The sequence below is a fragment of the Microtus ochrogaster genome, chromosome 8, assembly GCF_000317375.1.
Source record: "Microtus ochrogaster isolate Prairie Vole_2 chromosome 8, MicOch1.0, whole genome shotgun sequence".
Taxonomy (NCBI): Eukaryota; Metazoa; Chordata; class Mammalia; order Rodentia; family Cricetidae; genus Microtus; species Microtus ochrogaster.
Genome location: NC_022015.1, coordinates 3,146,106 through 3,171,144, shown reverse-complemented (window position 1 = coordinate 3,171,144; position 25,039 = coordinate 3,146,106). Strand labels below are relative to the sequence as shown.

At 48.5% G+C, this 25,039-nt stretch overlaps 1 protein-coding gene across 1 annotated transcript in view; it reads left to right on the top strand.

Moving 5' to 3' along the window:
• Galnt18 (polypeptide N-acetylgalactosaminyltransferase 18) overlaps window positions 1-25,039 on the top strand; it is a 310,242-nt gene that overhangs the window by 163,376 nt on the left and 121,827 nt on the right. Inside the window, exon 3 of the mRNA XM_013347654.2 lies at window positions 10,829-10,995. Coding sequence (XP_013203108.2) covers window positions 10,829-10,995 — 167 coding nt within the window. The remainder of the gene's footprint in view (window positions 1-10,828; window positions 10,996-25,039) is intronic.

Below are 25,039 nucleotides of genomic sequence, written 5' to 3'. Positions count from 1 at the left end.
GTTGGCTCTGGAGAAGCAGAGGTCTGTCAAAGAAGGTTGCTGCCAGAAGCAACCACAGGACGAGAGGTGAAATAAACACTCTTCTAAGGGCTGTGCTGCCACATTGGAAATGCTCACAGTGCAGACATGACTGGGAGATCACTCTAGAACTGAAGCACTCTGGGAAGAGCCCTCTGACTCTCCCTAGCGTTAATGAAGCTCCTTGTGAGCCAAGAGTGTGATTAGTTGTTCTTGAAGAAGCAATAATCTCAAACTTTTATGTAATATATTACAAGAGGAAGATGACAGTGTTCTTTACTGTTGGACCTTATCTTCATAAATGGATTGTAAGGGACACAGAGGAAGTAGGCTGCACACCCTGGGAGAGATGTTGGGTTCCATGACAGATAATGTTTCTGTGTAGGTTATATTAGTAAGTAGTCAGATTTGCTTCTTTAGCCTCCAAAACCAAATTTCTTGATGGAAAGTTGGGTGACCTCATCCAGTAAGTTACCTAGCCTCCCTGTTTTTGTTTATAGATAGAATTCCGCTCTTTAAGGAACATGGGATGTACTCAGTCATATTTGGCTTCTAGTCATAAATAAAGGACATTGAGCCTATAATTCGTGATCCTATAATTCGTGATCCTAAATAAGAAGGTAAACCCAAAGAAAAACATATAGGCATCCTCCTGAATATTAATCTTCATCAGGCGATGAAAGGAGACAGAGACCCACATTGGAGCACCGGACTGAAATCTCAAGGTCCAAATCAGGAGCAGAAGGAGAGAGAGAACAAGTAAGGAACTCAGGACCGCAAGGGGTGCACCCACACACTGAGACAATGGGGATGTTCTATAGGGAACTCACCAAGGCCAGCTGGCCTGGGCTTGAAAAAGCATGGGATAAAACCAGACTCGCTGAACATAGCAGACAATGAGGACTACTGAGAACTAGAGAAATGGGTATTTTGATCCTACTGCACGTACTGGCTTTGTGGGAGCCTAGGCAGTTTGGATGCTCACCTTACTAGACCTGGATGGAGGTGGGTGGTCCTTGGACTTCCCACAGGGCAGGGAACCCTGATTTCTCTTTGGGCTGACGAGGGACAGGGACTTTATTGGGGGAGGGGGAGGGAAATGGGAGGCGGTGGTGGGGAGGGGGCAGAAATCTTTAATAAATAAATAAATAAAAAGCAGCAAAAAAAAGAATTCTGCTCTTTAGAGAGAGCAAGACAAAGACTGTAATATATTTGGGGTCTGGTGCATTCTTCCCAGCATGTAGTTGCTCTTGTTATCTGGGTTTGTGGTTTGAACTGACTTATAGGCCAGAGGCAGAGAAGAAGCAGTATGGTCTTAACTTGGCCACCTGGAGGACCACGGTGTGGACAGGGAACAGGGGCAGAGCAGGGCAGTGACAGCCGATGAGAGCAGATAGGTACTCTGGGGGACATCACACTGTGGTCCCCATGGAAAGCTGCCTCCTCATCCCGAGACCTGGAGATCAAAGGTTGAGCCCAAGCTGGACTTGGCTGGACCACAAAGAGACCTGCTCTCCTTGGCAAGCAGTCTTCTGTGACAGATCTAGGGGCCCTGCCTTCATTTTTCCTGATATATTTAGGGAACTCATCTTCTTTTACCTATACAGATCCCCAAGGATCTTCCTTTCTCTACTGATCTAGATGTACCTCTTCTGCACTAGCAAATCTAGATGATACCCCTTCTATTACAAAAGATCTAGGAGATCCACCTTCCCCTGTCGCTGCAGATATAGGGGACCCACCTTCCTCTGCCCCTGCAGACTTTGGGGACCCACCTTCCCCTGCAGATCTAGGGGACCTACCTGTCTTTGCCCATGCAGATATAAGGGACCTACCTGAACCTGCCCCTGTCCCCTGCCCTTGCAGATCTAGAAGACATCTATTTTCCTGCCTCTAGCAGAGCTAGGGGCCCCAGTTTGCTTGCCCAGACAAATCTAGGGTTTTCACTTTTTCCTGCCCCAGTGCATCTGCTCTGGCTCATGTTCCTTAAGCCTAGATGCCACAGATTTGGTCTGTTCAGCCACAGATCTACTAATCAGAGCCACCTAATAAAACTTTCCACCAGAGCCTGCTGACTTTTGCTGTCTGAGCAACTGTTCATTTAACTCCCATCCTCTCCAGATCGCTGAGATGTTTGGGGAACAAATAAGCTCCCTGCTTCCGGGTATTGTTTACACTGCAGCTGATGGTGCTCCTGTGTATCTCCGCTTATCTGCGTGGCAGATCCTTTCTCTGCATTGATAAAAATCACCAGAAAGGATGTTCATTAAAAAAATCACCAGAAAGGATGTTCATTAAAATTCTGCCTCTGAGAGTACCGATGATCACACACGCTCAGCAGCTCACTCCTTAACAATTCCTGGGCTACATTCCGTTTCTAGAACTTGCCTGGACCATTCTTCTCACTGTGCAGATAGCTGGAACTCCAAGATCTCAGGTGCCATTGTCTTTTCCACATCTGGACTAGTCTCTGAAACCCTGTCTGTGCTAAGTACTCCCACCCTTGCTCTATTATCCCTTTGTTGGATGTTGAATTTTGTTCCTGTCAAGCTGGGAGTATTATGTAAGCTGACTCCATTCTTGTCCTGTCTTGATGGAGTTTCCACCAGCACAGTGCTCATGGCCAGATCTGCTCTTCTGCTCATGAGTCTGAGTTTTCCTTCAGGAGTCTGTCACCAGGCACTGTACTTTCTGAGAATCACCCTGCTGAACACTGAGCCAGGTGCTGTGAATTCCTGGTGTGCAGACAAGTCCGGATTTCCTGTAGCTCACGTCTGACAATGTGTTGCAATCACATAAGCTGTGCATTACAGTAGCATGCAATGGCATGAGGGTAAGCAAGCAAACAGCAACAAAGGGAAAGCAAAAGCCAGGATATCATGGAACTCGAATGATTTCAACCAGGAAATGGAGAGAGCCTTGCTGTGCATGTATGGGCCATTTGGGGTTCTTTGTGGATGACACAGACCCATGCCTTCATGTTCAGAAGACAAAGACAGGCTGTGGAGATGGGGGGTGTGGCTTGAGAAAACCTCTTTGTTCCATTTCTACTGCATTGTTCCCAGTCATCTTTGTCCATGTCAACAGTTGCTCGTTGTCAGTGCTCTGCTTCCTGCCCTGGACTTATGCTTCTGCCCCCTTAAAGTACCTCACCTTGAAGGTCCCCACAAGAAAGCCTACGATAGGCTTCCTGATCTCTCAATATCATCAAATCTGACTACTTAGCACTCCAGTTGTGTAGCTATCAGCATTCTCTCCAAATTGAAGCCTTCCCTTCTGGGTGGAGGAGAGATCTTCTTAAACTCACTAGAGGCCTGGGCAACTTAGGAAAGTGTGAGAGTAACAAAGCTCTTCCCCAAGATTAGATGAGCAGTGGACAGTTAGCAGGGAAGGACTGTCTTCTGCAGAGCTGCCTTCAAGATGCCCTCGCCTATGCTGGAAAGGTCCTTTGGTCATCTACATTTGTAAGTAGCCCCAGTGAGTCCTCTGATTCACCAAGACAGGCTGGCGCAGAATTGCTTTCATGGTCTGCTGTTGGTGCCCTATTTGGGAAACTGGACATCTGCTCACATCCTCCTGGGGAAAGTCATACAATAGGCCCTGAGCAAGGTTGCCTTGTAGGTCAAAATTAGGCCTATTGATCAGTATGTGAGGCTTAGGATTCAGTCACTGGCCCCCTCAGTTATAGGCCAAGTGACAAGGTCACATGCAAGGCAGAAAAGAAGGTGTCCCTGGGGCTGGTTCTGTCAAAGACAGTAGTGTAACTGAGAGGAAAGCTCAAGCTTCCATGCCCATCGGTCTTTAACAGACTGGCCAGACATAAAATCCCCCCTCCAGTCCTCATGCAGAATTGGCAGCTTAGGAGTGAGGCTTCCCAGCAGGGTTCCTTGGTGCCACTGACACACCTGTCTCCCTGGACACACCTCTGGCAGCACAGAAAGCAAGGTGGCAGCATCAGGCAGCAGGGCTTAGCAGTTAGATGAACCCAGGCTTAATTGAGCCCCAGAGGATAAATTCCCACCTCAGCTGTGTTCCTTCATCTGTGCAGCAGGGACGAAGACACAGAATGGTTTGGCAGTTGTTGGGAACAATGAAACAATGGAAAAGAACAAAAGCATCCATGATGTATGGTATCAAGAAAATGTTCTTTACTCCTCTTACTCCAAGGGGCTTTGTGTGGAATCTGGGGAGAAGTGGTAGGCGGGCAGGAGTCCCTTCGCTCTGAAGATTGTGAAGATGGATATGTCAGCCTGAGGGAGGAACCGTCTCGACTTTTCTCACACCAGTGAGAATCCTCTAATTACCTCATCCTTGGGTCTCCTGGAAGGCCAATATCCTGGAAGCCAACAGGTGTGAGTGTCCACATAGTCTGGAAACACTGGAAACTAGAAGTAGCCAAAGTGAGGTCACAGAAACACCGTGCATGTTATGTGGGTACATGGAACATAATGTCCGGTGTAAGGACACTGGCATCTAGGACCAGCGGGAGACCTGGAATGACAGCAGGAGACCTGAGGGACAACAGGAGACCTGGAATGACAGCAGGAGACCCGAGGGACAACAGGAGACCCGAGGGACAACAGGAGACCCGAGGGACAACAGGAGACCTGAGGGACAACAGGTATTGCTGATCTTGAGTGCTACAAGGTATCCCTGAGCTTACGTTCTAGGCTGCTAACGATTCACTTCAACACCATATTCTGATTGTAGCTGGGAGGGGAGAATTTAGGAAGAATGGCCAGGACAGCCTCTCTCAGGAATGGTGACCCCAGAGTGTCATCTTCTCACTTTCTTTGCTCAGGTACCACTCTTGGCCGCACTCTCAGAACTCCGGCACAGAAAAGCCCCGTCCCCAAAGCACATTGGCATCTCCTTTGACCTCGTTCTGGGAATGGTGTTCTCCATCCTCCCACCTCGTAGATCAAACTGCCCCATGAGTCATTTTATGGACAACGATCTTGTCCATTTGTTGAGGTCAATGAAAGGGCAGAGACTGCCAATCCAACATGGGGCTGCCCAGCTGTAGGGCATGAGGACTTATTTCCTCATTTGACGGCCAGAGCTGAGCATGGTCTCATACCAGGCCCACTGCTTCCCTTCCTCTCATATCAAACTCTTGATAGAAATTTGTCTTGGAAATGACTCAAACCAATCTGGGGCTAAATCTTCAGAGAGGCTCGCTAGGTTGCCTTGTGTCTCGTCTCTGCATCTCTTTTTGTGTACAGAGATCAATGGAGCAGAGTTTATCGGGGCCATCAATTCAGCTTATTGGGCAGTCCCGACACTCCCCCTCAGCTACACCTTGTTTTTATTTCTAGCAGGGAACAGCTTGACTTTGAGCCGGAGTGAAAATAAAAAAGAGCTTTTATAGCTTCATTGTACAGGAGAAAGAAAGTGTGTCTGCTCAGAATGAGTCAGGGCTGGTTTTAGAGTTAAGTGTCCTTAAATAAGGACAGGTTGATGACATTCAAGTAGCGTCTTTGCACTGCAATCTTCATGCCCTTCATTAGAGAGGTGAACACAGACAGGGAGAGCAGGGACAGCTCTCAGGTGGGTGGCAGGGTGGCTCTGAGCTCTGGTTTGTGTACAGCAAGTCCTCAAAGGCCCATGTGTTGAAGGCTTGATGACCAGCCATGTTGCTATTGGAAGGCAGCAAGGCCCTCAGGGGGCGGGACCCAGCAGAAGGAAGCTAGCTTATTGGCAGGGCACCTTTGAAGGAGATATTTGCACAGAACCTTGTTGGTCTTTGCTACCTGCCCACCACGATCAGCTTTCCTCTACCCAGAATGCACTGCTGTGACAGCAGCAGGGACAGATGACCATTGGCTGAACTCTCAGGAACCATGAGGAAAAATGTACCTTTCCTCCCTTCACCTTGAGTTCTCTCGGGTGTTTGGGACAGCAGTGGCAAGCCGACTAACACTCTGAGAAAGCATCTTAACTGGGGTGATGTGGACCAGAAGTTATGGTGACTGGATGGATCCAGGTGCTAGGTGCACTCATTACTTTTACATGTAACCACGCTATGTAATAAAAATGACCCAAGAGAAGATGCGTTTGTTTTGACTTCTTTTTCAGAGGGTTCAGTGTATGGTTGTGGCAACTGGAGCATGGGGAGGAAGCAACATTCATCATGCTGGGCAGGAAGCAGAGCGTGAGGAAGACTCTGGGGATCAAGTATAACTCTGAAAGCCATACCCCCCCAAGTGCTCTGCCAACCAGGGGCCAAGCATTCAATGTATGAACCTGTAGGGCACACTTCACAGTCCAACAGGAGGGCCAGATCCTCTCCGTGCTGTGCGAGAGAGAGCAGAGGCTACAAGGTGATTGCTGAACTGTCAGGAGAAGGCAGCTCGAGTCTAGAGCAGGATCACAGAACTTGAGTCCATTATTGCCTTCCTCTGTGGCATTTCTGGAAGTGTGTTTCTGTTCGGGACCCCAGCAACAGCCGTCTGTCCCACGTCCGGCATCCTGGAGTGACAAAGAGGGCTATCGCTTGCAAATATGTGTTTATTTTGACTGATGTGGTCTGCCTTTTCTCTTTCTGTTTCCTTCCCTCAGCAATGCAAGCTCTGCTTCAGTGCTGAGTAGAAAAATTGTAACCACAGCTACATGTATGTAGCAGGCGGGCACTGGGGAGGATTTGGAAGGAAACGTTTTCAACAAATCAGCACAATGTCTACTCTTTTCCAGGCACTGTGCTAGGCACGGGTAGGCTGTGAGCAAAGCTGTTCTTGGCCCTCAGGAAACTCTTGGTCCGTGGACAGGGTGGCCGGCCATCCTAGCTTGTGTGAAGCAGCCATTGTTCTGAAATGGAGAAAAGTCCAGACAAATCATCTTCCTTAGCTGCTGTGGTAGCAAGGGATGTCCCTTGTAACAGTGGGTGGTGGCAAGGTACTGCCTGGGAGGAAGACAGAGTATGCAGTAATTTCTTCAGCCAAGTGCGTTCTGTTCACTGCATGTATGATCAAAGAGCCTCAAGCTTGCTCAGCAAAAGACCTTTGGGTGATCTTGTCTTCCCACGGTGAAAACACAAGAGAGATTCGAGGCTTGTCCAAGGTCATGCAACTGGCAGGCCGAGCTGAGCAGGGTGCCCAGCTGCCTTCATCCCTGCTGTACTGACTGGTGGGGCTTCCCACCACTCTCCTCACACAGACCCTCTTTCAGGCAGGAGTGGAGAAACTGAAGTGGGGAGGAAGAAGGTGCCTTGGGTTGGGAGAAAACCACCATGATCAGAATCCCAGTAAAGAGGGGAAAGAGGGCTTCAAAGGGGTGAGTACATTTGACCTCAGGGCGCCATTTAACGGAGACTGAGGAACTGGGGCTATAAATGCAGGTAAAGACATACAGTCCAAGAAGAGCCTGCATCCAAGACAGAGCAGTGGTGTGCGGATAAGGTCCAGGCTGCACAGAAGATAAACATGCCTACTTGTGCTCTGTTTGATGCCCAGACACTGACTGACCACCTACTATGCCCAAGTCCCTGTTTAAGTTGAAAAGCAATCCTTGCTCTCATGGAACTATATTTGCTGCCACTCAGGGAGAGATTACAAATGAGTGTGAGTATGACATGATGTATCAGGGTTCTCTTATGTACCTCATTATGTTTGGAGAATGACCACCTGGAAACGGACTTACAGGGGCCGTCATGGCTGTCACGGGGAAATTTAAATGGGGAATCTAGGTAACCATGGTCAGAAGTAAGGGAAGAAATTGGGTGAAGGTGATTAACTCTGTCTCTGGAAAACGACCTGAAAAGGCAGAAGTGAGAATCTGAAAACTGAGTTTTCAGGAAACCCTGGGCAGGTAGAGGGGTCAAGGGTCACTCATTGCTCATGAGGTTTCCCAGTGAAGACAATGAACTTGGACCATACAGTGACATCACTGGGAGTCATCCACTGTACTCAAAAGATTAAAAACCAGTGCGTCGTTTGACCTTGTGTCACTTTTGTTTAAGCTTTGTTTTTACATATATGTATCCCCCTCCCTCTGATGTGTGTGTGTGTGTGTGTGTATACGAGCACATGTGTGTGCCACATATGTTCAAGTGCCTAAAGAGGCCAGAATATGTGGATTCTGCCTGATGTAAACTTTGAGAATTGAGCTCAGGTCTTCTGGAAGAACAGCAAATACTCTTAACCACTGAGCCATCTTTCCAGGCCCATGTGGCACTGCTTTTAACATGAACCTAGCAAGGAATGCACATGTCAGTATTCTCCTGTTTCCGTGCTCAGGAAAGCCCTGATGTCTGGTCTTGACTGCCTATCATTAATGAGTTCTAGCCAACAGAACTACCTGGCTGTCATCCACAAACCTTCTCTTTGTGTTTATTAAAGTTGCATCCACAATAACAAAAGACAAAATGATCTCTGGGAAGGGTCTGATGAGCTGAAGAAATTCCTCCCTTCACTGTGGTTGGGCAGGGGACTTGTCTCTTGTGTAGCCACTGATCCCGTGGCCTTGTATGATCCACTCTTCTTCACTGTTTAAGAGTCTGGTCAGATCTCTCCTCTTCCTAGAGGGGCTCCTTGACCATTCCCTGGAAGCGCTGTCCACACATCATGCTGTGCATGTGCCCTGTGCTTCTTTTCATCTGAACACTTGCATCGACTTGCTCCCATGTTCATCCATTTCTCTGGTCAAAGCATAAGCCCCATGAGGACAAGAATTTTGTCTGTGTCCCAGTGTGCCCCAGTGCCTAGCCTCATCCCCACCAGGTATACAAGGCTCCGTATGTAGTTACTCCGTTAAGAACAAGAACGAAAGTCTGCTGTGTCAGTCGTTAGCTTAATGGTTGCATTAAAATTACAAGTGTGAAGTATATTTGGGAAAAGGCTCAACTCCTTTCCGTCCCCCACCTCCCTTTGGTGAGAGAGAAGAAGAGCTGGAAATAGAATGGGAGAAGTTTCTGTAAATTTCTGGTAACCATAGAGACAGTGATTTTCGTTTATTAATCTCCCGCTCTTAAGCAGGCTGGGGCCCCATGGTGATTTCTCCAGATTACTCCGTCTGGCTATCCTGCAGCCTTCCTCATTAAGATGAGCGGGCCCCTGCCTACCTTGCAGCACTTTAATTACTGTGAGCGGAAGCACCGTGCTCCTGAGCTCATTACCTCATGCTCTGACTTGGCTGCACCCCTGCTTTAGAACAGTGTAACAAGGCCACCAGCCCTAAACCCCTGGAGCCTTTGGTGCCAGGTGGTGGGAGTGGGTGGCTTCCTCCCCAAGCCTGGGGCTCTCTCCTTTCATTCGGCTGGCTTGAAGGTGAGACTTTGCACCTTCTGGAAGAGCTTTTTGTGAAGCCTGCCCATGAAGGCTATGCTTTAGTGAAAAGAATGACCCTGGGAAGTGTGCTCTTCTTGTCTGGCCTCTTGTGGGATCTGATTTCATGGTTCTTTGCTCCTCTTCCCGTGCAGAAAGACATGGAATCTCTGTGATTGTGCTTCTAGTCAAGTGAGGGTTTTCCCCAATGGCTTCAGTTGGGGCAGCTCTTTTTGTGGCAACTCTTCCTTGCGGAAGAGTTTGGTGCAGATGTTTGGAGAGCAGAGTTGGAATTCTACCACGTCAGTGAGCTTCCGCTAGAGCCATTGGTAGGGACCACTCAGCTATGAGTGATGTTTGGTTTGGTCCTTCCGCTGCTCAGTACTGGGACTCTGACTTTAACTTTCCTTTGGGTCCCTGATGAGCGGGATGTGAAGAACACTCTCTGGAGTGAGGAAGAGTGGGTTCAACAGAGGTGTGTCTCTGAATGGAGTCTCAGCTCCCCTAAAGCTGGTCTAACCTCTCTGCCTTTGGAAACACCTAAGACCTCCTTTTGGCTGAATTCTCCATCCCCTTGGTTTAGAAATGCTGAGCCATCCTTCCAGCAAATGTTCAGAGAGACCCGGCCATTGGCCATGTGTGTCCCTAGTCAACACTTCTTAGCCTATGAACCCATCTGGGGTCACTCAACTTAATGTGGGGGTGTGAGAGGTGTGAAAAGAGTGAAAGAGCTCTGAGTGCGCAGAGACCAAAGCTTAGCTCAAAAGTCACACTCAGGACGAATCCGAGAAGTTTCTGGCGGCGCTCACCCATGTTATGTCACACAGCTTCACACAACCTCAGTTCTGAATGCTCAACACACACACTTTGTCCACCCCAGCGGCACCCGTGGGTGCTTTCTGAAACAGAGGGCCAGGGTCAAGATTGCAGCATTTTTACCAACTGTGCAAAGTTTTCAGATCTCACAGAAACACAATATTTTAACTCTAGATAGCAGAACTAGATATATCTATCTAGATAGATATATCCCTTCCACCGCCACTCCCATCTAGTTTAGTGTGCCTTTTGACTATGCTGTGCTGAAAAGACAGGCATATGGAGAGCCCTCATATATCAGCTTTCTCTTATCTTTAATAAATGGTAAGTTTACATGTATACTAAGAATTTAAGATAAATTGATTTATGATTTATGATTAAAAGTTTGATTTAAGTATCTATTTTAGGCACCTATATACTCCATGTCACTTAAGAATTTCCCAAGTAAGAAGGGGTTATAGTTATTAGAAGTCTTAAGAAGCCCTGCACTGGGCGCTTAGGTCCTGCTGTGCAGCTGCCAGGGCCACCAACCCATTCTCATGTGCTTGTGGGCCAGGCTTTCAGTAGCTTTAGATTTGTGCTGCTCAAGCAAGGCCCACCTTCAGCATACCAGAGATGAGGCCCCGGGGGGAACTTAGACTTCTGAGCCCATCTGCAGACCTGAAGGAATTTGGGGGTAGGCCCATTCCTGGTGTCACCAGCAGGTCCAAGAGCTGAGTCATTCTCCTTTCCAGGTGCCGGAACCTCTCGTTCCCAGACAGCCTCCCAGAGGTGAGCATCGTGTTCATCTTCGTCAACGAGGCGCTCTCGGTGCTGCTGCGTTCCATCCACTCGGCCATGGAGCGCACACCGCCACACCTGCTCAAGGAGATCATCTTGGTGGACGACAACAGCAGCAACGGTGAGTGCTCGCCTCCCTGGAGCCCAGGCCCTGGCCCATGAAGGCTGCTGAGAGTCTGCGTCTTAATGTTTTCACTTCTCAAGGCTCCCAATGGCTGTCCCATCTAGGGGTGTCACCTCGGGGACCGATTTCATGATGGTCGCTGCTTGGAAAGTCTGTGTGCATCCCAGAGGAGGCTGGGAAGTCGGTGGCTGACTGCTCTCTCTCCCAGCAATCTAATGCAATAGGAGGAGATGCAAGGGCTTGAATCTGGCCCGCCTCACACACAGCGATGGTCTCCTGTGATGTATCATTTCACTGGTGGTGATCCTCACCTTCACTTGGGTAGTTGTTTTCCAACAGGAGTGAGGATGGTGCTGATGATGGGGATGCTGATAGACATGAACCAGATGAAAGCAAGTTGAGCTATTGGATATCTTTGCAAATCACTTGTTCCCCTCTAATGTCCATGCTCTGTACCCAGAAAGGCTCAAGACTGCCTCCAAGTGCCCCGTTTAATTCTTCCATGTGTCTCTTTCTCCAGCTACCCCTATACCTTGGTGCATGTTCTGCATCCTCTGATTCCCACTCTCAGAAATTCCCAGGACTCTCTGGACTTAAAGATCAGGTGTGGACAGCTTAGCAACCACTGTTCTCAGCAGAAACCACATCTGTGGATGTGTTTATCAAAATGCATAACTTTAAGAAACAATCAACCATTGTGTACTTGGATCACAAGTCCCTGAGCTTGCATTGCGTTCAAGCCTTCTCAGGTGTAGGTAGCAAATTTCCCAATGAATCGGTTGCTGTAATGAGGTGGGATATTTGTGATTTTTTATCAATTAAAGCTGAAACATATCAGATAATTGAAATGCCTTTCATCTCAATAAGTGAATTTCCCTTTTCATTCTCTCGCCATGAGGTAAGAACCCCAGGAGCAGAGCTGTGAGGGGACTGAAGAGCTTTCCAAAGGAACGCTCGTGGTTCGCGGGCTTCATTGTTCCATGGACACAAAAGAAGGGACATCAATGATGTAGGCAAGTTGGCAATACCATTCTGAAGGAGGTGGTCAGGAGGGGGCTAGGAAAGGCCCAGCCTCCAGCTCTCTTGGTTCCCACCCTCACTTAGGATTCAGTGGAAGGATTCCCCAGAGAGTTGTGTGCCCTACCTCTCATCTCACACAAGGAGGTGAGGAGGGCAGAGCCTCTATCACAGAGATGAGGGCATTTCCAAATAACCCCTCCATCTCACTCCAATGTATTTCATCCCAGACTAAGGAAGAGATGCTGTTTGACTTTAATCTGTGTAGAAAGCAAAGGGATGCTGTGACTGGTGTTCTAAGAAATCTAGACAAGGAGAGTGAGTCAGATGTGGAGGATTTCTTATATGAATCCTTAGAATGCAGACTTTATTTTGTTAATGCTGGTAACCATCATATGGTTTTGATAAGAGGAATGAGGGGTTGAAGACTGAGCAAAGGACAGGCTTGTCTGCTTTGTGATCCTGGTGTGACCCTCTGGAAGAAGGGGCATAGGTAGGGAGGTTCTTGCAGAAGGGTAGACCAGAAGTCTAAGACCAGGAGGACTGAGAAGAAAATACAAACCTGAGAATTACAGAGGAAGAATTGGTGGGACCTGCCATGGACAGATGTGCAAAAAAGGGGGGGGGGAGGCAGGGCACTCATGACTCAAAATTTCAAGCCAAGGTGATATAAGAGATGGTGGCCATTGTCCTGGGACATGGAGGTAGCAGAGCAGTGTCCTGGTGCCATGGTTACCCATGAATGATGTACATCAAAAAACATACTTGGGAGCCTTCAAACCCCCAGAAAGTTTGACAGCAATAGTACAATGAAGTAACTCGGCTGCAGGGGTGGTTACACTCAGCTGCATTGGTGATGAAGCTGCATTCAGCTCCCTGTGCATACCCAAGTGAGAATCTGCATTTTGGGGAGACCTGGGCAAAGATGTGTGAGCTGAAGCAGCATCCAGTATCCTGATTGTGATATTGACTATAGTGTGCACAAAGTTACCAATGGGCTATGAGATGTAGCTCATTAGTTGAGCACTGGCTTAGCATGCACAAGGCTCCAAGCTTCATCCTTAGTGCCACAAAATGTTTTTAAAAAAATGGGAAACTGGAATGAGGGTGTTTGAGATTTTTTCTACACTCTGTGTTTTTAGTAACTGCAAAATATGATGTATTGCAAAATATGTGGTATTGCATGCCTGTAATCGCAGCACTCCAGAGACAGAGGCAGTGGGATCTCTGTGAGTTCAATGCAAACCTGATCTACATAGCAAGTTCCATGCCAGCCAGGACTGCATAATGATGTCATGTCAAAATAATAATTATTGTTATTATAATTTGAAGCGCAACTAATAAAAACTCAGAGACAGATATTGAGTTCAACCTGAAGACCAGAAAAGCAAAGCAGCCAGCCACTGGCTTTTAGCCTCTATCTCAGTCCAAAATGGCGATCCTGCCTCCAGGAAACCTCAGAATGAGACTGAGCCTGAGTGCTGTCTCCTCCCATTTTATATTCCTCTCTAGTTCTGGGATTAAGGATGTGAACCATTACTGCCTGGTTTTTATGGCAAGTTCATGTGGCTACTGGAATTAAAGGTGTGTGTCATTGCTGCCTGATCTGTAAGGGTGGCCAGAGTGGCTGTTTTACTTTACTGATCCTCAGGCAAGCTTTATTTATTAAAATACAAATGAAATGCCACTCCAGTAATTATTATAGTAGCTATTTTTATTACTACTACTACTACTACTACTAATAATAATAATAATTTTTAAACTGCCCAAAAGCTTTCCCATGAGATTCTACCTCATTAATTTTAAGCAGAGTCTGGAAATTGCTGTTTTTAAAACATCCTTAACAATCCATGGCTCTGACTGGCAGCTTGGATGAATAGACCAGATACGCCGTCACTCTCTGCACAGTTAAGTGTCACTGTGCACTGTGCAGGCTGAAGTGAGAAGTTGTTGATTCTAAGGTGCTCCCTACAGAGGAAGAGTGACAGAGAAAAACCCTCTCTGCTAACCCTCATAACTTCCTGTGTGAAGCAGAGGTGGCAGTTGCGCCGTGTGCCTCACCTGCTGAAAGTGGTGAAGCAAACCTTATAACTGAACTGATCTTCTCAGTGGTGTCCCTGCCCAGCCCCGCTCCTTTCCCAAAAGACCAGCACAGAGAGCTGCACAGAGGACGGCAGGGGAACTGAATCAGAGCCTCATATGTTGAGAAAGGAAGCCGCAACTGGGGAGACAAGGTGTACAAAGAGAAGAACAGAGACTAAGAGCCCAGAAGGGTATTGATGGTGAGAGAGTCAGGACCAGGGAGGAGCCGGTGGGCAGTGATAGGTGCTGACGGAATAGGAGCCATGGGAATCAGAAGCTAGTTATCTCCCATGGGATGAAAGAGCTCTAGGTTGCCCTAACCTGCAGGCAGATGGATGATACAGAGTCTGAGAAGAAGCCCCTGGGTCTGGAATACCTGACTCTGGAAGCCTCGGTAAATAGCAGTGGTTGCACAAGGCTGGGGCTGGATATGAGAAGCCAGATGCAGAGGAGGAATCAAGGAGGGAAATTTGCCATGAGGAATTTGACTCCAGGGGAAGACCACCAGCTAAGGAAAGGAGCTGGAGCAGTATTTCCCCAAAATAAAAATTTACAGCATTATCATCATCTACAGCAAGAAGTTTCCATCTGACCCAGGATAACACACCCACTCATGCCCCTATACACACCACCCCTGATTGAAGCAGAATTTCTAAGAAACAATGCCTACTCTTACAATGCACAAAGCATTCTGCCATTTCCCATTGTAGTCTGTGCTATGACACTCAATTCTATTGTATTTTGTTCTATTCTCTCTCCTTTAGAGGCAGGCTGTTCTCAAGACCACGAGCACATTTCAAAAGCACTTTGGTGAACTAAGGGAGCTGGGATCCAGGCCATTTCTGTAGTGATTAAATAGGTCTGAAGGGGGGGTTACCTGAGTCCCTGGGACCAGAGGCACTGAGCAGGGGCTCTGTAGAAGCAGAAGATGGATCTGGGGTGCAGATGCCAAAGAGAACAATGGGTTCATCTGCTCCCCAGTCCAGAGGAACAGAGGATAAATGGTGAGCCAGCTGGAGGCAGTGAAGATGTCGAAGGCACTCACAGTGCTAGGCTCAGTCCTAGGACCCATGGCCAGCAGGGGTCTAAGACTAGGGTGCCCCTGTGTGGGATGGGCAGGAAGGTGACCAGTAGCAGAGAGATGGTCCTGGCTAGCTGAAGGTAGAAAACAGACAGGAGAGAGACACTCTGAGGAAGGGTGAATCGCTGGTCCAAAGTCACTTCGTAGTGTCTCAGCCTGGCCCAGTGTCTGTGTTTCTACCCTGAGCTCTGTTTGGGGAGCTGCTCCTGTCAGGCATCTTGTCACTCAGGCAGGGATCTCACATGATCATCAGGACTCAGCTCAGTCCATAAATATTGCAGGAGCCTGACCTGTCAGTTCAAGTCTTAAGTCCAAAACCTGGAGGAAGGAAGAAGGTCCCCTTTTGGTCACTTCTTTCTTTGGTTTTCTTAGGTGCCTTGTGGGGACCTTCAGCCACTCCTTGCCCTGTCTGTCTGCAGAGCCTCTGAGAACAGCAAGGGGCAACAGGAACAAAGTTTCTGTGTGAGTGGCAGCGCAGGGGACAGGCTAAAGAGGCCGTAGTAACATGTCACAGCTGGTTGAGGTGACCGATGCCTCAGTCACTGATGGCAGAGCTGGACACTCAGCCGGCCAGCTATGCAGTTCCAGCTCTCTCTAGAGTCTTCTACCAGTGTGTTCTTAACCTGTGTGAACCCTATTCTCCTTATCTGTAGAATTGAGATGTTTTATTCCTACCTCTGGGATTGTTCGGAGTCTTGAATGAGATAAGGAATGATGGAAGAATTTGGGCTTTTAAGATTCTAAACCAAGCAGTGCAGAGCCATAAGAATGGCTTCCTCACAGAGCCCTCCTTCCCAGAGTCGCCATGGGCTCTGTGTATAGTGGCTCAACCTGACCCAGTGACTGTGTTTCTAGCCTGAGCAGTCTCTGTTTGTGGAGCTGTCCCTGTCAGGCCTCTTGTCACTCAGACAGGGACTGTCACAAGCTCATCAGCATACATCTGTGCAAGCTGTTACTACCTCTACCCACCTTCTCTGCTGCAGCCTGGGCTTCCTCAAGTAAGAAAGGGAATGGGGGGAAGAGGCAACCATACTTCTATCCAAGCTGCTACACTGTTAACTCCTCCAAGGCCAGGGCCCAAGGCTCTGTCAGTGGTCCTGTCAAGGGGCCTCAGTTCATCTTCTCAACCCCCTCAGCTGCTTCCTCCTCCTCCTCTGCTTCTCCAGAGGATGCTTCTACTTAGGATGCTGTCACTCCCTTGTAAGCAGTCGTAATGTTGGAACAAGTCAGTGTTTACTTGTCATTAGCAATATGGCGCTCTATGCCAGGCTTTTTCCTGCCTCGAGATATTGATATATGCTTGCCTTCCACCTGCCACACCCTCATCCCCAGCTCATATTTCCTCCTATTGCTTCCTTAGGGTATCTTCGCTAGAGCCCTTACTTGGGCTATCAGTGACCCGTACTGTTTAAATGAGCCCTTGTCCCTGTGTCCTTGTCTCTCTGCACCCTCCCTGGCTTCTTTTCCTTTATAGCACTTATTGCCCCCAGGTGGAATGAACTTAGCTGCTTTCTCTCACTAATTTATCTGTACACTGTAACACACACACACACACACACACTCCTGCCCAATGTGAAAACTCAAGGAATGTGAAGCATCTTTGCCTCAACTGTATTCCCTCTATGTGGACTGGTGCCCAGTACTTGCAAGGACTGAAGATCCACTAGATGGTGGCACTCTAGTGCCCTGGAAACCTTCTGTCTCCATGTCTAACTGTTGTTGCTATTCATGCTGCGGTAGATAAGCCTGCTATGCCAGGCTCCGCTTCCCTCCAGGGATTGGGTAGAGCCACTTGCTGCTACCCACGGATATGGCATGAATGCAGGTGGAGGATGGAATGCAGAGCAGGAAGGGGCCTTTTCCTGCTATGACCCCAGCTCATCCTGCACTCAGAGCCAGAGAACCACAACGCCTCCCTGCCTTGGTCAGTGTAACCTATCTTCTGCAAGTAATCCTCCTGACCAGCCACACCCTGCACCCTCAGCTCTACAGTCACGTTTCCAGGCCCCTGACTTCTCTTAATTTTCTCAATAAAATGACGGAACCTGCTCTGAGCCTCCTGAGCTGTGAATTGCGGTGGACCGGTGTTCTCAGCTCTAGCTGGGCTTTCTCGTCAGGCTTCCAAAGGCAGGGGACCAGGGTTCTCATGTGATAGAGTTATCTCTGCCTTTGATTTTCTTCATTCACTCACTCCTTGGTTCCCTCAGTAGGTTCCCAGATCACATGACTGAGCTCTGTGAGCTTCTTCATGCCTACAGTATTCCTGCCGCAGATTCAGAGTCAGGTTCTGGGGGAAGGGATTCTTCCAGATCCCCTCGCCAGCCCTTCAGCTAGCATCCCGTCCACAGCTTGCCTACCCCCACTTCCAACAAACAAACAGAAATCAGGGTGCTTTCCATGTACTCTGTTTGTTTCATCTATGAGTTCAGATCCTCTTTCGAGAAACATAAGAATCATGCCCTTCTTTTCCTGCCACTTAAATTTCAAAGTTAATCTTTGCTTTGTTATTAAGCACATCAAAGGGATGGTAATATCAACTCCTCTTTTGAGAATCCCATTCCCTGGAGGCTTCGGTCTGCTCCTGGTTTGGCAGACATTTGCTCGGCCTCCACCCATCCACAATGTTTTCGCTCTCTCCTTCTGCTTACAGATCGGAGAATGGTGGCTTCAGCATGTCCTCATGCTTCGTGGCTTCAGCATGTTGCTTCAGCCTCGAGGGCTCTGGTGGTCCTGTTCCCCTGTCCCGACTGTGATCTCTCTTGCTCACAGGAAGCCTTTCATATGCGTTGCCAGGAGATGACATAGAACTAAGTAGGATGCAAGTGACAAGTGGGGCAGAGCTGTTCCTAAGTGTCCTAGTGACAGACTGCCAAGAGCCTGCAGACTCAAACCCAGTCCATCAGCTTCAGATGACCCCCTTAGGGAATCTCCATGTTGCTGTGATAGTACACTTCCAGGTCAGTTTAGGGAAGGGAGTTTCCTTTGGCCCATCATGGAGGGAGCCATGGCGGCAGCAGCATGAGGCAGCGGCCACACTGTATCTGTGCTCAGGAAGCAGAAAGAGATGAAAGTTTAGATTTCAGCTTACATTGTCCATTTTTTTCAACCAAAGACCCAGCCTAGGGGCTGGTGCCACCCACCTTCCAGGTGAGTCTACCCTCCTCAGTTAAATCTTCCCAAAACACCCAGAAGTGTTTCCATGGTGATTTTAAATCCAGCCAAGTTGACAGTGAGGATGAACCATCGCACTGACTCTTGGGAGGAAGCTGAGGCTAGAGAAGGCAGAAGAAGCCTGGCCATGCCCCTGTCTGGCGGCAGAACCAGACAGGAAATAAGAAACATGAGCAGGCTGGGCTGTCTCCTCCACTGGAGTCTTCCTGGGGCTCAGTAAGGAGAGACAGGTGGCACAGATGCTTTGAGACTTGGGAGTTGATTCAAGAGTTATCAGCCATGGATAATCTTGTAACCATTGAATAAGGAAAACATTGATGTGTGTGTGTGTGTGTGTGTGTGTGTGTGTGTGTGTGTTTCTGTATAGTGTATGTTTGTGTATATATGCATATGTACTTGTAAGTGGAGGTTCCTCTGTCCTACCCTATCCCATAGCTGATTCCAAATAATCACTTAGGAGCTCAATATTAATTACAAACTACTTAGCCTGTAGTTCAGGCTTATTACTAACTAGCTCTTACATTTAAATTAACCCATTCCTATTAATCTATACATGGCCACGTTGCTGTGGCTTTTACTGGTCTACTGGCATCTTGTTTCTTGGTGGCAGGCTCACATCTCCCTCGACTCCACCCTTCACCCTCCCTATATTCAGTTTGGCTTTCCTGCCTAGCTATATTCTGCCTTGCTATAGGCCAAAGCAGCTTTTGAGAGCAATGAGAATAACATATATTCACAGTGTACAGAAGGGTTATCCCACAGCATGTACTCATGTGCATGACTGGGCAAGCTTATGCATCTATGTGTGTGCCTGTGTGAATGCCTTTGTGTGGATGAGACCGTGCATACCCGCAATCATGCAGTAGTGAGCATGTCATCAGTGGTGTATAAGGCTTTACAAACAGCAGATTGAGCCCCATCCCAAGCCTTTTTTCACCTACCTAGAGACACCTTCAAATCCTGATTGCAGAACTCTGGGTCACTGTCACTTTCCATGGCTGGTTAAGATAGTTGTTGGGCAGTGGTGGCACACACCTTTAATCACATCACTCGGGAGACAGAGGCAGGCAGATTTCTATGAATTCGAGGCCAGCCTGGTCTACAAGAGCGAGTTCTGAGACAGCTAGGGCTGTTACACAGTGAAACCCTGTCTTGAAAAAAAATTTTTTTAAAAAGATAGTTACATATAATGACAAAGTAGAACCCTTGTTCCTGGGCTCCTTGCTGTCAACTGCTAGGTTCCCCTACATCTTCTTGAAAAATCCCCAACATCCTCTGGCCCAGAGCCTGCCTAAACATCGTTTAATGTTTTGAAGATGCTGGCCTACACAAGAGATACTCATTCCAGGCTGTAAAACCACCAAGAGCTCTGCATGCAGCTGAAATAATTGTAAAAATTAAAAAAGCAGAGGCAAAACAGTCCAATAGCCTTGTGTTTTATGAAGCTTAGAGAATCCCATGTAGCTAATGGAATTACAACTAAGATTCAGACAGCTTAAAGGTGTTTACACAACCAGCCATGTAAGCTGTGAGCCCCAGCCTTCCCTGATCTGCTTCAGGCCAATGCACCTTGCTGCTGCCTACCCCTGTCCTGTGCCCAGCGGGACCAAGCTTACCCATGCACAGCACTGACAATGGTACTCAGTAACCTAGAGGTTCAGGAAGTGAGACACCATGTTCCGCAAGCATTCTGTTGCTGCCTGGGGAGGCTTCTGCATGCTGCATTGTTCATCAGTAGTCTGGAGAACGACTCTGTGTGATAGCTAATATTGATTGTCAACCTAACAGGATCTGAAATCACCTCTGGGCATGCCTGTGAGGGAATTTCTACATTGGGTTCAACATGGTGGGAAAATACAAGCTACAATGTGGGCAGCACCATCCCATGGAGTGGGGAGGAAGGGTGAATAAAAAGAAGAAAGCAAGCCGAGTGCCAGTAAAAAGAAGAAAGCAAGCCAAGTGCCAGCATCCGTGGTCGGCTTCCTGAAGGCAGAAGTGACGTGAGCGGCTGCCTTCGGCACCTGCTGCAACTTCTCTGCCGTGGTGTACTGCACCCTCAAACTGGACGCTGAATAAGCCCCTCCTCTCTGAGTTGCTTTTGTCAAGTATTGTTGCAGCCTTGACAAAAGTAACCATAACACACCCAGACTCAGCCAAACAGCCTGAACCCTGCTGCCCTCCAGCCTGCATTGCTAAGCTGTTTCCTTAGGGACACCTGTAGCTCTTGAGCGCCTAGGTGCTCCAGGCAACACACACCTGCCACTCTCTGCTTCCCTAAGCACTGTCTCAGGCCTAGGGCCTGCTGTGGCCAGTGGCTCTAAGGTGAGCAATAATGAGACACACACCTCTCAGCTGTGACAGTTTGTCTCAGATCTGTCGTGTGTGTCTCTGCAAGTGAAGCCTTCGCCTTACACTCAGACCAGGGCCACGTGCGAGAAGAAATGGACAGCGTGCCCCACTTGCTGGACTGTTCATCTTTCTCTTGCTTACCTCAGAAGTGTCCCTCACCCACGTCGAGGGGCTATGTATCGGTAGCCTACCAGCCCCGACATCTGCGGAGAGAAGCAGTAGCCGTCAGGTGATCTGGCCCAGATGCAGCTGCTGCTGTCTGAGTTCTCTGCACCTGCTGCTCTTACCTTCGTCTGATTGGGCTGTGTGCTAAACCTTCTGTCTGTTTCACCACCAATCCCATTTCTTGCTGGAGTACGGAAGGAAACCTCTCTCTGATACTACTCATCCCTTTCAATGAACTCTTGCTCCTTCTCTGGCCCCCTCGTCCTCCAGAGAACTAGACTCTGGTTCCTGTATTTCCAGGCTCTGATCCACCTGCCCCCCTGAAGAATATGCCCTTAGTTAGAGATGCTGGGCTGTTAGGGATCCTGAGGACCCTGCCTGTTTATGGACCAGCGCCAGCCTCACTTTCCCTATCTCAGTTCTGCCTATTTCTACCGTGTCCAATGGGCCGAAGTCTTGACACACTTCAATGGTTTAAGCCTGGTGGAGTCCCCATGGGTAGCTCATGGCCTCCTTTAGCCTCATTCTCTTACAAGGCTAATTGTCTTAGGGAATGGGTGCTCCCAGGAATACTTCCTGATAGTGCCTGGGGGATAAAGCTCCTGCTTCTCAGCTCCTGAGCACCCTGTGTGCAAAGATGGCCTGGACCGCTTTGTTTATAGACTAGCCAAGGTGACCAGTTTGGGATAAACAAAGCTGGCAGGAATCAGAAAAGGGCTTTCCTCCTCTGGTCAGCTGCCCAGCCATCTGTCAGAGAGGAAATTCTTGGAACTGGAGCATGGAGCTAAGTGTGGGAGTGATGGGGAAAGCTGTTTCCTGCCCGCAGGTAAGAGGGCCTGATGCTGGCAGCTGGGAATCAAGCTGTCCCTGAAAAAGGCCCCAGGAAACCCTTCCAGGGTGGAGTAGCAGCCACAGGAAAGGACATTCTGTCCCTTTTGGGCTGGTACCTATCTTGTTCAGCAGGTGGAAAAGACAAATTCTGGTGCTGAAAAGCATACAGGAAATTTGGGGCACCCCTGGTGAGCCAGGGTCCTCGCCTGCTTTCCCAATGATTCTGAAAAGGGATCCAGACTAAACCAGTGAAACACTTCCCATTTGCTGAGGTTTGAATGTGGCCCCAAAATTCTCACAGGAAACTCAGTCCCCAGTGCAGCTGTTGTTGAGAGGTGACACCTCTACGAGGCAATTAGGTCACAGGGCTCTGCAATCGTGTGTAGATTGATGACGTGATTAATGCTCTGGATCATCCTTGAGTGTTATCATAAGAGTAGGTCCTGATCAAAGAAAGTGTTTGATTGCTGTGTTATCTACTTTCCATTGCTGTGATGAAACGCCCAAGGCAATTAGCTTATAGAGAAGAAAATGTAGCTAGATATTGTCTTATACACTTGCAATCTCAGTACTTTGGAGGTTAAGGCAGGAGGGTTTCTGTGAGGGAGAGGCCAGCCTGGGCTACATAGTGAGACCCTGCCTCAAGAGGGAGAAGTGGGGAGAAGGAAGGGAAGGAAGAAGGTAGTGTATTGAAGTAATGATTCACCTCAAGACTAGAATACAAAACTGAGGAAGAAGGGGGCTGGGGCCCACTAAGCCCTTCTAATACCTGGAAGCCCTTCTACTAGGTCCCACCTCTTCAAGTCACTTTCCTATAGCTCACACAGGAAACCTTCCAAAGACATTTAAAATCTAAGCCACAGCACTCAGTGCCCCACACTCCTCCCTGATAGTCAATAAGGAGATCCTCTGAACTGAACTGTGGCTCCTTCATCTTGAACTTCAGAACCTATAGGACATTGATCAAAAAAAAATCATTTCTCTGTAAGTTACCCTGACTCAAGTGTTTTATTACTACACCCAGAACCAGGTGAAAGCACTGTTGATGTAAAACTTTTGAAATATGGAACGTTCTGGAAAGGCTGCTAAGAGTCATGCAGTAACCTTTAGTAACATCAGGGTCTGTGTGCTCAGGGAAAAACAAAAAAGTTGGCTCCTGTCACCACTGCAGCTGCCACCCCTTTCTGCATGGTAAGCATTCTGAGCTCTGGGGAGGTGAGCAACTGCCTTGTTTGATGACCAGGAGGTTGTGCTGAAGTCAGTACACAGGCTGAGGAGGCTGGTCCAAGTGATGGGGCTGAGATCTCACCCAGACCGGGCCTCAGTCTGCCTCTACTCCTATCAAGGTTATGACTCTGTCTGTATAATTAAGGCCCTATTCTACTCTCAAGGGCCCTACGTTAGATAACAAACATCATTATTTTTTCTGAGACTGCCTGACCTGCCTTCTTAGCCCCACAGGGACTACACTCCTTGAACCCTATTCATTCATATGCATTGACTAAACAAATGGAGGAACAGAACCAAGTTCCAAAAGGAGGCGGCTGTGAGCCAGAGCTGAGCTTATCCCAAACATCCGTTCTCATTCCTGAGAGCACATCCACACAGGCTGGGTACCATGGGTCTCTTGGTCTTCTCACAGATGCTCAGAGTGGCTCGGGGAAGCTGTGGCTGATACTCCCAGACAGGGCATAGCCAAAACAGCTCTGAAACCTGAGAGCTTAATCCCATTTCTATACTGAAGGCTTGCTAGGTCGTGCGGGTAGGGGCGGTGAGTCAGTGGTGAGTCTGGAAGGTGGAGACTATGGTGAGTCCACCATGACGAGCTAGGGGAGGCAGCTGTTGACCCCCTCCATCACAGTCACCAGGACCTGCCCATTGTCCACGTGTTTATGTTCTGTGGGCTGAATAAACCATGCACATGGGTCAAATGCTGCCCTCTCTTCCCTGTCCACAGCTTCGTCTCTCTGGACTCACACTGGAGGAAACAGAAGCATCTTTTGAAATGCTGTTTATCTCAAGTGTCCCTTTCGCCCTCTCTCCATCTCTGTAAATTGCTTGTTTTCTACATCTCAGAAAATGGCCACCCCAGACAGCAGAATTAGCCACTCCCTCTCAGCATCCCTTTCTTGTATGCACCCTTTGAGGGCACTGCCAGGCATTGAACCAGGGAAGTCTTAGAACAGAGCAGGGTCTTACAGTCACAGGATGGGCTGTGTCTCTAGGGGTTGGGCTCAGATGCCAATCTCAGGACCTGGGGGCCAACCAAAGGCAGCAACACAGAGAGAACATTCCAGAACTCATGCTTCTCCCCACTAGGGGAGGAACCCAAACTGGGTGTTTTCTAACCCACTTCTTTAAAGCCTTCCTGCTGGGGTGCATTTGATGGGTGACAGAAATGAATTAGAAACTAGATCAGAACTGAGCATTTTACATGGGCCCCGAGCCAAATGAAAATTAAAACGAGTGTCTCGGCAGGGTTAACGGTAAAGGTGAGGTTCCCAGCCTTCCTTAGCAGAGTGTGCTGACCTGGGTCTCAGGGGAGAATTGATCGATGGAGGGAGATGATGAGATCAGCAGGTAGAGAGAGGGCTCTCCACCCAGGTGGTGGGAGGAATTAGCTTGTCACCAAAGAACACTGGCTGGTGCAACAGGAGAGTTCCACAACACAGGACAGATTTTAGCATCAGGCTGTTCAATGGCATCACTGGCTGCCCACTTCAGCCTAAAGGTTTCAAAGGGAACATGTCCCCTACCACTAGGGAGGCTTCTGGCCAAGTTGCTGGCCCCTTTCTGGGGACTGGGTATGTCTGTGGGCTTGCCTGAGTTGTCCAATTTCATTTGGCTTCAAAATGAGGACTAATATAGAGAATCCAAGCAAGCAGAGTTGTTTGCTGAGCTTCCCTGGCTGGCCTGCTCAGGCATGAGGCTGAGAAATTGACTCAAGTGATTCTATTTTCTTTAAAAGAGCACTCAAGGCTGTACTTGATCTTTCGGGAGTGACTTCCTGCAGTCTTGGGTGTCTGATTACTGCCCTCGGCTCCTTCGCACTCTGTATTCCCGTGAGGAATGGGAGCAGGGGTGGGCAAGGTGAGGCCTGGTGATTTCTCAAATTTGCCACATTTCACCCTTCTTCTTTGCTGTTATCAGGTAATGTATGGGTGCATAGGTACATGGGTCCGTGAGATAGTAAGTGTGTGGGTGCATGCGTGTTATGAGATAATGCATGGGTGCATAGGTACATGGGTCCGTGAGATAGTAAGTGTGTGGGTGCATGCGTGTTATGAGATAATGCATGGGTGCATAGGTACATGGGTCCATGAGATAGTGAGTGTGTGGGTGCAT